General features: G+C 44.2%; 1 protein-coding gene across 7 annotated transcripts in view; it reads left to right on the plus strand.

Annotated features, from left to right (window-relative positions):
* The window catches only part of sash1a (SAM and SH3 domain containing 1a), a 179,664-nt gene that overhangs the window by 126,846 nt on the left and 39,983 nt on the right, over positions 1–12,835 (plus strand). For all 7 annotated transcript variants that reach the window (XM_030344699.1, XM_030344705.1, XM_030344701.1 and 4 more), the window contains exon 2: positions 7,137–7,265. In XM_030344699.1, coding sequence (XP_030200559.1) covers positions 7,137–7,265 — 129 coding nt within the window. The remainder of the gene's footprint in view (positions 1–7,136; positions 7,266–12,835) is intronic.

Genomic DNA, 12,835 nt, shown 5'->3' on the forward strand with positions numbered 1-12,835 from the left:
TGAATACATAACAGAACTGCTTTATTGGGTGTTTTTTTTAGTGCTTGATGCGTAGTCAACTTTTCAACTAAAGGACTAACCTAACCTTTGCTTCTGACGTTGGAAATGTTATAATAACCTTTTTAATTTCTAAATACGTAACTGAACAAGACCACAGATCATTCGTGTGTGTGTGTGTGTGTGTGTGTGTGTGTGTGTGTGTGTGTGTGTGTGTGTGTGTGTGTGTGTGTGTGTGTGTGTGTGTGTGTGTGTGTGTGTGTGTGTGTGTGTGTGTGTGTGTGCGCGCGCGTCACAACAGAGAGGGTTGTTGTGAGAGGCTGTCTTGTGCCATGAAACGGGGTGGGAAACGGTTTCTCCTAACTAAGATATTTTAATGGCTGTATTGCCTGGAGCAAAATGTCTCCCAGGCATTGCTTATCTTTCACATTGTTCTTACACACATGGATACATAGATGGTTGATGAACCAACTTTTTCTATCTTTAGTTAAATTTTAATCTTCAATCTTGTTTCTTTATACCATTTTTGTAATAAAATGCCAAATCACACACTGTCACTCTAGCATATTCAATCTCACTCCCCATTTTCCATGGGTGATCATCAGTCTCTTGCATGTAATTTCCTCCATCCCCAGCACTGTTTCTCTTAAGCACGATGTCTTACCCTATCACCCTGAAGCTAAAATGGCAATGCTATTTATAGCTGTCACACTATGTTATGCGTTTTCAATGGCTTTTGTTTTGTGGGGTGGTCCTGTGTGGGAATGACCTTTTGAAATTTGGTTAGCCAAAGCCCATTGAAGCAGCATAAAGTTCCAGATGTATTTGACATTGATTTTTTGCAATTTAGGACATGCCTAAACTTGGCAGTTATAATAGGTGTCTGTACTGATTAGGATCAGACAGAAGTGCATAAACCAATAATAATCCCCCCCAAAAAGTGTTAAGACTGTTAAGTACCACTGTTTCACTGACATTTGCAGAACGTGCTCATTATCCAGTTTAAAGTTCAATATAGGTTTGGTCACCTTGTAATGAGGTTCATTATTTTGACTGTAGCTCTAAGGTCAGAGCTATTCTCTGTGCCCTGTGTCCTTGAGGTTAACCATACATGCCAGCACAGGGTGGAATGTGTCTAATGAGAATGCCAATGTGGGCCAGTCATATATTGGGGCTCAGAGCTGCGTAAACAGGCTCTAAGTTGAAATTCAAAGGCAGTTTGGGGCGTCGTAGAGCTGGAGTAGAAACATCGTTAAGCGTTTGGATTAACTGATGTTTGAGTTGGGTTTTATTCCTGAATGCAGCCCACTTCTCGAGACCTAAAGGCTTTTCTAGCTACCTCCTGAGGCATGGTTTGTCTGAACTGAATATTACATTTTGTACCTGAGCCTGGTTAAAGATTCTCTTTAACAGAAAGCTATTCAAGTTTATTAGGTAACATTCCTGATGTTTGTGCCTATGCTGAATTCAGGTTTTGATTACAAGTCCACCCCAATCCTGAAGCACACCTTTGGCAAACAGAAATAGTTCAATGTACTTTTTTATGTCATGCGTACGTGACTCCCCAGTTTGGCTCAGATGTGCTCCTCCTGGTTCTCCATTACCTCTCCTGTCCCGTCATGGTGTTATAGGGCCTTGGTGGATTTCCTCTGTTAAAGTGATGATGCTGAATTCTCGTACACTCACAGACATCCTCAGGATGCTCTGTGGGTGGTGATGGGACTTTGACTCATTGCCCTGCCTATCCTCGACAGCCTTCCTCCTGGCTTCCTGCATGACCATTGGTTAAGATAACCAGGTCCTAATGCAACTAGTGAGGTATACTATTCAATAAACCGACTGTTGCATGATCTTCGTGGAGTAAATCAAATCCCTTTCGGTCAGAGGTTGGAAAAGGCTGGTCAAATCCTTAGCCGACAAACCAGACCGCTGAAAGATTAGGTCAATGATTAGTGATACTGCAGTTGTTGGCATGTGTTGCATCCTGACTTGTAGCAGTTCCAACTTCATGACAGACCCGCTGTCACTTTTTAAAGCACAGTGGTGTGTCTGCACTGTCTCATCCAGTAGCACTTGTATACAGTTAGCTGATTGCAAATACCTATTCCTTATTTGTAGTGTGTGGAAGGACCCTTGATGCTATCTAAAATCACAAGAGATATTCCACCTTGAATATCCATCACTGAATAACTCGGCACGGTCGATCTTTCTGGGTATGTTACAGTCACAGGTCGACGTATTTATGACTCAGAAAAACCACATCATTCTGTTGCCTTCATTGTTTCAAGTGAGACAACAATGCAGTTCAATGTAAGCCAGAGATGGGCTATTCCAGCCCCATGCGTTTCTTGCCAAGGGGCGTGTGTATCAGGTGAAAGTAATTGCGCTGCGTGACGTTCTTGCATTACATCAGATGGATTACTTTATTGTCATCTGTTGCCATTGTTCCTTCTCTACAGAACGGCTAGTCACCAGAGTGTCCCTTTTAACAATGGCTTCTGCCATGTGCACCATAACTCAATACCCACGTGACCGGCTCACTATGAAAAATCGGCACGGTCAGGAATGTGTACCTAGGAGCCTTAACAGACCAAAACACAACAGACTCGGATCTCTATGGTTATTTTTCAAACCTTTTAGTCTGCCTTTAAAAAACAAGTATGTACTTTGACAGTGTGTCAAGGTAAAAAGTTTAGTTTAAAAGTTTACTAATTTAGTGGTGAAAGCTGGAACATGGCACTGCTCTCTAAGCATGGGCCAGGGGCTTGACTAGTTGACAGCAGCCATGAAACGGGCCTCACTTGCTGGATTTTTTCCTCTTGTACAACTTTATTTATACTTAACCAGATATTATTTCTGTGATATGTGTTACCCTTATGGTGGTGTATGTATTAGAAGTGACACACGGATAACTTTTGATAACATCCATTTTTTTCTGTGGAAGTTTAAGGGAACACAGCAATAGATGTCAAAATGTATCGGGCTAGATCCTCCAGATCAATGGAAATACTCGGGAAGTGTTCCACTAGATTTACTAGATTACATTTTTAACCTTGGGTAAAAGTATGCCTCCAACAAATGATTATCGAAATGTACTGTAATGTTCATTGGACAAGGTGTTCTTTTTGATGTTGAGTAAGCCAAGTCAGAAATGGATGTCAGTCAACAACCGAATGATTGACAAAAAGGTTACATTTTGAATGATGTGATACTAGTCTAAATACCTTTTGTAAGGCAATTAAGAATGAACAAACGGCAAAATGTTAACATAAAGTCCCTCAGTCAGTTTAGAATGTAAACTAAAGTGCATATCTGTTACATATAATTTATTTTGGTTTCGTGCAAACCAAATAACAATAATTGCATTCAACCATGAAGAGACAACCCAAAAGGTGCACGAATCATGCAAATAATCATGCAAAAACATGAATGCAAACTGCTGCAAGTGCCATTGCCATACTTATTTACAGTTATTGCATTCAGATGCAATCCGGCACTGTGACAAGAATGCAAGGAATCCCATGGCTAATTGATTAAGCAGGCAGAGGTCATTAGGCCTTAATGTTGTTTCTGCTGTTTGCACACACGCATGCTGAACCGCACTGCCTCGTCTCATGTGATACATAACCTTTGCAATTTCATTCACTCGTGCTAGATTTATAATCCCCTCAGTTAATTTGTAGGGGAGGCCGGAAATGAACTCTCTGCATCTTGCAACAGGAATGAGTTAACTTGAATACATAATATGACTGAAAACAATATGATACAAAAATGAATTTCCCTGTCCATCGTCCTTATGTTGTTAACCATATAAAGCTATACAATCTTTGTCATGAGGAAAATTGGATGTCCTCATGAATTGGTCTTCCTGTACCTGTGTTCAGCAGTAAATATATGACGTTTAATCTTGAAAGAGCATACTTTTGCTTTTGTTTGCTCTATATTGTGTTTTTAACAATTGACTGAATCGGACATGGGGTGTTGGCCTTTAGTGCATCATCTAGGCAGTTGAGACCCAACTCAATCAAAGCCCATCCCAAGAAGACCACATCTATCACTCCACAACCACCCATTTAAATGTGTAAAACTAATGTAAATAATCTCTTTTATTCTCTTGTGTTACTGTTCAGCCATGCTCGCTATAACATACAGAGCCATACACTGACCTGTATATTATAGCAGCAGGAAACACGCCTTCTCCTTTTTATTACAGATAGTTTTCTTTCAAGTGTCTCTCATGCTAGACGCCAGATGTTTAAGCCCCTCTCACACCACATTTGGCCTACAAATCATCCCCCTGACCCCAACCTAAAATCACGGGGACTACTCAGGCCCTTATGTGGTTCACTATCTCCCCCCACCCACCCCCAAGTGTTGGATTGACTCAAAAATTGAAACACACCCATATTATCCCCCAGCCAAATCACACACTGTCAATCTAGCATACTCAATCTCACTCCCCATTTTCCATGGGTGATCATCAGTCTCTTGCATGTAATTTCCTCTATCCCCAGCACTGTTTCTCTCTCCTGCACACACACACACACACACACACACACACACACACACACACACACACACACACACACACACACACACACACACACACACACACACACACACACACACACACGCGCGCGGATCTATGTGTAGATATGCTTTATGGGGTGTCTTCGGATATACTGTTGCCCTGGCGGGGGCCTCCCTACTCGTTGCCTCCCAGCTGGGGCCAGCTGAAACGAGCTCTTGATGAGCTCACAGCGGCTGTAGAAGACACGTCAGACAGACACACACACACACACACACACACACACAATAGGCACATACCTACTTGTGAAACTTTAAACAATCTGCGTCTTTCTACGCCATGGCCGAACAGAGCCCCGGACGGACCTGAGCCCTAACCCTAACCCTAGCTCTGGCCTACATGGCGTCATCCAGCAGTTCTCCCCAGGAGCGCTGGGTCCAGAGTGGCTTCAGAGCAAACCTTGCATCTGCTGCGGTGGGCAGATGCTGTCCGCTGCCCCCCTACCTTGCCCTGACTAATCCATTACTGCGATCCCTTAATTGGGACCGTCTGGGAGCGTTCCTTCAGGATACGTTTCCTCTGCCCTCCTCTTGGGCACGGCGAATAGATCAGTGCAGGCCTGGCATTCGTTCGGATATTAAAACCTCTCGGCATCGGTCTAATGAGGCCATGCTTTGGGACATTGTGAGGGATGAAGGGGGAAAACATGTGCTTAACCTAGGGAGGGAGCGCCCGTGTGGGATTCCTAACTATCCACAAACCATATGTGTGGACATAGATGGAACTCTTAGAGCAAGATGGGGTGAAGAGGTTAAACGAATCAGGAGGGAGGACAGGACTTATCCTTGGTATAAATACGGACAGTTTTAGGTATGGGTTTAGGAAGGTTCTGGAATTGCTGTATTGGTTCAAACTCAGTTTGGTGGGAGCACCATGTTGTTTTTGAATGCCCGGTTTGTGTGGATACGTGCACAGCAATGTTTTTTCATTCTAGGTGTTGACAGAACACATCTCAGCGGTGATCTCTAATGGTCAGTTGTGTATGTTTGTGTGTGTGTGTGTTCGTGTGTGGCCCGGGCATAGACACACTCCACAGTGATCCATTCAGCCGTGGCCTGGCACTAAGATAGTGAGTCCGCTTGAGGGAGACACACTGAGAGAGAGGCTGTTCTTAACTCTGACTTAATGCTAGCTGTCTGCCTGGCACAGATTAGGTCAACACTGAATTAATAGTCAAGTCGGGCATCACTGCTACATCTTTACCAAGGCAGCGAAGTATGGTAACTTAAGCCTTACTAGTAATATATAAATCATATTCTTCTCCCTTTTAATAGAAAGTTTGCTTGAAATTTATGAGCTAAGAAATCGATATGATGCTACATCGAATCCGAAACGTATCAATTCTGATACCATTGAAATCTGGCCTGAATATAAATCGTCCTTGTACTTTTAGATCGGGAACAATTTGCAAATAGCTAAATCTCTTGGATTAGAGAAATGGCAGCCGTTGGAACAAACGCCTCCACATGTTTCTGGCTAAAGCTTGTTGAAATATATATATTAGTGTTTATTGTTTTCTCAGCACTTTTATTGTTTTCTTAGCACAAAGGGCAAGGGTTGTTAAGGTTACACAGATGACTGGTTGTTTCTGAACATGATCTAAAGACTTGTCTACAATAGTATACCATGCATTCCAGTTTAGTAAAGTCTTATTTGAGACTGGGCTTCCTTCTTCAATACCAAACATATGTCTCGCACACAAAGACAGGAACTGTGCCGGCCTAAACTATAGCAGGCCGGAAGAGCGTGTTTGGATTAATGTTCGCAGAATGTCAAAGAGGCAACACGATGTTCCTTACCCTGGCCTCAGCGAACAACCCAGCCCAGAAAAATAAAATGTTGTGCCAAAGTCACTATTTGGGCAGGATTTCGTATAATATTGAATGTTTAAAATATGAAGACTGAGGTAAAATTATTCCTAGATGTGTTTGCATGGTAAGTGTAAAGAACAGAAGTTTGCCCACATATACACGTGTGTGGGCAAGTGTTTGCGTCTCATGTTCTAGCAGTGGGTGTCTTGGTATTTATGGGGTGTGGAGGGGTGCTATGGCCCAGTGGAGGGTAAAGGCAAATACATGAAACATAAACCTGACCACCTTGTTTCACATTGAGCCACGGTGACGTACCTACCCATACACTGACATACCCGCAGTGATCTGATGTAAATGGAAATCTTGTAAAATGAATGGTAAATTAATTGGATCAATTCAGGTCAACCATGCTATGTGCCGCCAGTCCAAACATAACCGCTTATGCTTTGATTACCAGGATATCCTAAATTCTACATTGTTTAGGTATTTGGGTTGTTATTATTCAATGTAGACCTAATCTAATGCCTTTCCCTTTATCCGGATCGTTAGATTACCAATGTAGACGATTGTAAAGCAGTATATGCATGGGAAAGTCGATTTTTGAAAGTGTCAATCAGGTGAAATGGCAGGTCTGAGGCAATTCATTATGTCATTAACGTTGGAGGTCAATGGATTTGATGAGTAGAGTCAATGGATCTAATTGAGCCAACCCTTCCCCTCCCTCCCCTGTCTTCCTCCAGGATGGTTCGCTGGGCAACATAGATGACCTGGCCCAGGAGTACTCTGAGTACTACAACACCTGCTTCAGTGACGTCAGCGATCGCATGGAGGAGCTACGCAAGCGACGTGTCTCCCAGGATCTCGACATGGTGAGGGATTTGAGTACTAACACAACCGGCACCAATTTTTTTGCTCCAAATTCAGTTCCAAGTAATGTATGTTTTGTCAATGTATGTCAATGATTGTGTGAAACGGTGTAGCCCGACATGCAGGTTACAGGGTATTTATTTGCTGTTCCGAAACTGACAAAAACAACAACAAATTGGACAAGCATTAATATGCATGCGAGGGTAGAGTTGCTGACTTTTTTCCCCCAAAACAGCACGGTGGGCTCTCAGGATCTGAATGTATCTGGGTTCTGGCCCCTGCAGGGGGTCTGGGGGTCCTTTGAGTAGAATGTAGGGTAGTGGGGCACCCTTTTGGTTGCCAAGCCACAGACAAAGGTGTGGAAGAATGCTACTGGTGTTGCCCCATGGGGCGAAGATCTCGACATACACCGCCCAAGAACCCCCTTTCACATATTTTTATTTGATAGTTGTGTAATTTGGCTTTAAATGTATAGAAACACAACCAAAAAAAGCAGGGAAATCCTCTAATTCTAAACAATTTAGCTCAAATTGTCGGATAATCAAAGCAATAAATATCTTGTTCGGTGACAAGTAGTGCCGCTATCTTTAGGAATGGCTTTCAAGATGATAGGAACGATTCTGAGGAAAGGAATTAATCCTTTGGAATTCCGCTCTTAGCATATTCACAAGCACACACACTAAGCATTTGAATGTCTTTATCTCTCTCACTTTGTCACTGCTGATATCTTGGTTTTAGTGAGAGGCAGAGGACAGAGGCATTGCCTTTGATAGATAAATAATCAAGGAGTTTACATATGCTAGTGCTCTCTGCAGCCGACCATGTGGTTCTTATTTATTGGGTCAGGAGCCCGGATCAGGACGGTAGAGGTGACTTATGGAGCTTTTCACCCTGAGGGCTGCTGGCAGACATCCTGTTCTCACAGTTTGCAGCCGAGAATAAATACTTTTGGGCCAAGTGCGATGTCAAGACTACGGAGGGATGTTCCTGCATCTGATCATGTGTTTTGTGTTCCCTTTGTGTCTCCATGAACGAGTTCTCCCTCTTTTTCTTTCTCTGCTCAGTGAGCTGCTCCGTATGAATGTTGGGGAAGAATGTGGGTCATCTCTCTGGGCGTTGCATCGCCGGGAGGAGTTTTGTCTGAGTTTGGTCTTTAGGACATAAAACCAGTGGGAAGGAAGCAATCAGGGTTGTAGTCTTTATCCTGCAGGACTGAGGAGAACGGATGCCTGGACTCTGAACATGGAAAATAAGGGTGAGGGTGAAACGGGGGGTGGGAGAGGGGGGCAGGGGTTGCATGATAACAAAAAGTTGTTTGAAGCAGGGGAAGAAATTAAAGCAATATGGCGATTCGTTTATCCCTTTGTTCTATCATTATTCAGACATCCTGCCCTATATACAACAATTCAGACCTGCTTTGAAGCAAAACCGAAAGTGGTCCAGTACATTACCCAATCATTAGACCGCTCTCCTGAACACATATAGACCATTAACTATCTGTTCATATTTCAGCCGTTAACCATGGGGAAAGTTAATCTGTAAACATATCATATCACTGAACTCACTTTCACTGCACCATTTTCCCCTCTGGACTGGTATCATGTCTCCTGACTTGGAGACATGACAGTAGGCGAAGTCCTGGCCTTTGCCAATTGGCTCAAACTCTATGGCGCTTAAACTCTGGAAAAATACTGGGGACTGGATCCCATGGTAGGAGCAACTGAGGAAAACTCTGAGAAATTACAGCCGGCATCGGATCAAGACAGACAAGGGTTAGGGTTAGACAAACGCATGCTTAAAGGGGCACGACTATCGTGTGGTGAGGGGGGTGCCAAAAGTCACTGGCTGCCGGCCAGTCTCATCTAGCAGTGTCCCAAGGGACCAATAGCAGCTGGCCATAGTAGGTAAGGGTGTTATCAGGTCACATCAGGATGAAATTTAGCAAGCAAGTCCCTAAGGTACAATGTCTTCAGGGAAGTACCTGTCATAACACGTCGTTGATCCCTCCCACTCGGAGCCTCACCTTTCTATTTATTCGTTTCATTGTAAAAGTTGTTATTTCTAGTGTTCTTTTTTTTTTTTGGACCACCAACTTTTAATACAAAATCAATGCACATCAATACTCACTGCGCGTATTGATGGCAAGCTTTAATTAATAAGGCATCCCACAGAACCAATATATTCTTGATTGAGCATCTGGGACCCAAAGGTCATTGTAGCTGCTGCCTCTCCCTGCCCTTTAGCCCTCTCTGTGCACTCGACACAGGCTCAAGTAAGAGTTTTAGGGAGGTCATTTTCCACTGTCAACCGTCATGTTAAACATGGCAGTTGACAGTGAGAAATGGGGCGACTCACAGTGAGTGCCCTAAGGTTCATGTGTTCGCATATGATAACCCTGGTTAAAAGTTGTTCTGCTGAAACATCCAAGACCCCACAGCCATCCACATCCATTCCTGTGTAATTGCTTTGCGTAGGTCACGATAACAACCAAGCAATAAAAAAACGTGTATCAATGTAGCTCAAGGCATCATGTTTGTTAGCGTTTGCAGGCTACTTAATCTGTTTTCTAGGACTTGCTCCCTGTTTTCATGTGCTTTCCAAATCCCGCAATCAGCCTTTTGGCTTGTTTTGGTTTTCCCAACACGTCTCCCTGGCTCTCAAGAGGGCCCCACTCCATCCACTAAGTGATGGTATTTGTCCCTGTTGTGCTGAGCTGAGGGACTCACTGCGTGCCTCTGAGAACCGATGATGGAGGCTCTATCCCCCAGATGGCTATCTTGTGGTCTAGTTTCCTGTCGAACCTCCGCTCAGTCAGGCCTCACGCATCTTCTTGTGTGTGTTATGAGTGGCGGAACGCTACAAAGGGTTAAACAAACATCCCTTGGGAATGAGACCCATTGGATTAGCCTGCATCTCGCGGGGTCCTGCCAGTTCTCCTATAGGGGGGCCTGGAGCTGGCCGCCTGGTTCTCACTCCGTGTGTGGCTGGAGGCCAGATAAGCCTTGTTTCTGTAGGCCAGTGGAAAGTATTGCGAGGAAGCTGCATGTTCAGCGGCTTGGACATATGTGTTGTTTCAAGTGACTGCGGCTGGGAAATTTCAGGCACAAAGGATTAGAAATAGGATTTGATTTGAACTGAATGAAGATGAAGCTGAGCTTTATATTTGTGCAGAAAAGGAATCCTGCGTGACTCCCCTCACTATTTACCAACGCAATGTAGAGGTTTTTATTTATTTATTTATTTATTTAACCTTTATTTAACCAGGAAAATCCCATTGAGATTAAAAACCTCTTTTTCGAGGGAGTCCTGGCCAAGATTCATAATGATGAGCGTTTATATTATTCAATGTATGTCGTTTTCAACACATAATACTTTTTCTAAAAATAATCTCAGATGAATGTCAGTTTCATTAGGCAACCTTATTTGCAGTTTGTAATCTCAATCCTTTTTTTTTTAAATAGTTGATCTTTTGGTGATGATCTTCTGGGAGGAATTGTGGTTACGTTTAGTTCATTATTACGTGAAAAAATGCTATCTAGCCTGTAGCAGATCCTATGCTGTGGCAAATCCTAATAACTAACTACAATTTACTAATGTTCCATTCGGTTACACCTATTATGCGTACTTTAAGTGTCAACGTACTTTGTCTCCCCTTTTTATTTTCCAATAAACTCATGTTGCTTGGCTCTAATCTTGTCAATCTGTGCAAACTGACAGCCCCTGAAGTGCTGTCTCAACCATGGTTGGTAATGTAGTTATGAAAGCGCACTAATACATCAAGAAGAAGAATAAAAGAATAAAAAGGCTACGGGAAAGATGAGCTTGGGGCATGCACAAGGCTGCCTGACAGGTATGGTGACTGAGCTGCCCGAAGGAGATGTCATGCTTGAAATGACAGGCGCTGTCAGACAAGAAATTGAAGCGGCATCTGGAGACATGAAGAAAATGTATAAGCGAGGGGGGGGGGGCTCCTATTCTATTAATCAGTGTTGCTATTTATGGATTTTGAGTCTTTCAGCACATTTTCTTTCCCGGCCAAAGGTGAGGGTTAAGGTTAACACGGGGTCAACAGACATTCCTGATAACATTGGAAAACGTGGTCGTTTTGACCGATATCCTCTTGGTGCTGGCCAGCACACTTTCCCCCTCCATGGAGATAAACATTTCTGACAGTGAACACAAATCAGCGGCCATCGAGGTTGATCCCGCTGGAATGCTGGGTAATGGGTTTCCTAGCCAGTCAGCTGGGGGAGCTGGAATGCATGCCGCGGCGTGCTTTTGTGTGTTTTGTTTTGCCGTGAGGTGAGCAAGGGGGGTAGTCACGGGGTAATGCCCGGGTAACTTTCACCCGTCAAGCGAGCGTCAGTTCAAGCGATATTTAGACCCCCAGCACGCAGACCAAAACACAAACCCTGTAGCCTGCTCCTGTGCTTATTTACCCTTTCCGTGTAACCCTCTAGCAAGAAAGACAATGTGCACAAAAGGTGGCGTTTGTTGCTTGAGGATTAGTGCAGGAGTTGCCCTAGGGTTGATGTTGGAGCCTTTGTCAGTCTGGATTATGTCATTGGAATGTGTAGTAACTAGTATTTATTTCGAGAGCAAATCAAAGACTGCACAGGTTGATTTCGCTCCTGAGCTGCGGGTGGGATTCCCAAACCCACACTACAAACACGCTGAACCCCTTCTTGAAGAGCAAGAGTTGAGGTGTTAGTGTGCGTACGTGCACTGACTGCTTTCCCATAAATGGAATCAGTCAGTACAGCAGCTTACGGGTGGTATGGTAGACTGTGGTTCACCCTGCCTCTCCCCCCACCCCAAGGCCAAAACCAGGATTTCCTGCCTTTCTTCTCTTACTCTCGCTCATTGCTTTATGTGCGTGCATACGTGTGTGTGTGTGCGTGTAAGTGTAAGTGTGTGCGTTTTGCGCGTGCGCATCGTTCGGAGATCCTCAGGATGAGCTCGTTTTACAGGCCTGATGGTTTTAATGTTCGGTTCACACACACACACACACACACACACACACACACACACACACACACACACACACACACACACACACACACACACACACACACACACACACACACACACCCTGTATGTACATAGGTACAGGTGGTATAGGTGGTATGGCAACACCAGCCAAACAGCCTGTGCGTGTATGTGGTACTTTGGGCAAGTAAACCGAACATCAAAACACCACACACATGCACACACAGATGCTGTTTGGCTGGTGTTGCCAGCCCTACCCAAACCACGCCCATACGGGGCTAACTAAGTCATGCCAGTTGGCACGTGCACCTCCAGGCCACCTGGTCTCCTCTTCAACCCCCGCCCCCCAGCCGCCCACTGGGGCACTGACCCGTGCTCACAATAACACCGGCAGGGGGAGGACTCTTCAGTGTGGTAGACTCAGTGGTGGAATTTAATGCGAAAAGGGATGCGCTTTCTCCAGCACAGACATCCTTTCCATTGAATCTATAGCCGCAAGCCCGCAAGATTTGGTGTCTGACCTTGTTGTCAAAATAGTACAAAACCCTGTTTCCCTTTGGGGAAGTATTCAGAAGAATCATAC

This window comes from Gadus morhua, chromosome 21, assembly GCF_902167405.1.
Source record: "Gadus morhua chromosome 21, gadMor3.0, whole genome shotgun sequence".
NCBI classification, from domain to species: Eukaryota; Metazoa; Chordata; class Actinopteri; order Gadiformes; family Gadidae; genus Gadus; species Gadus morhua.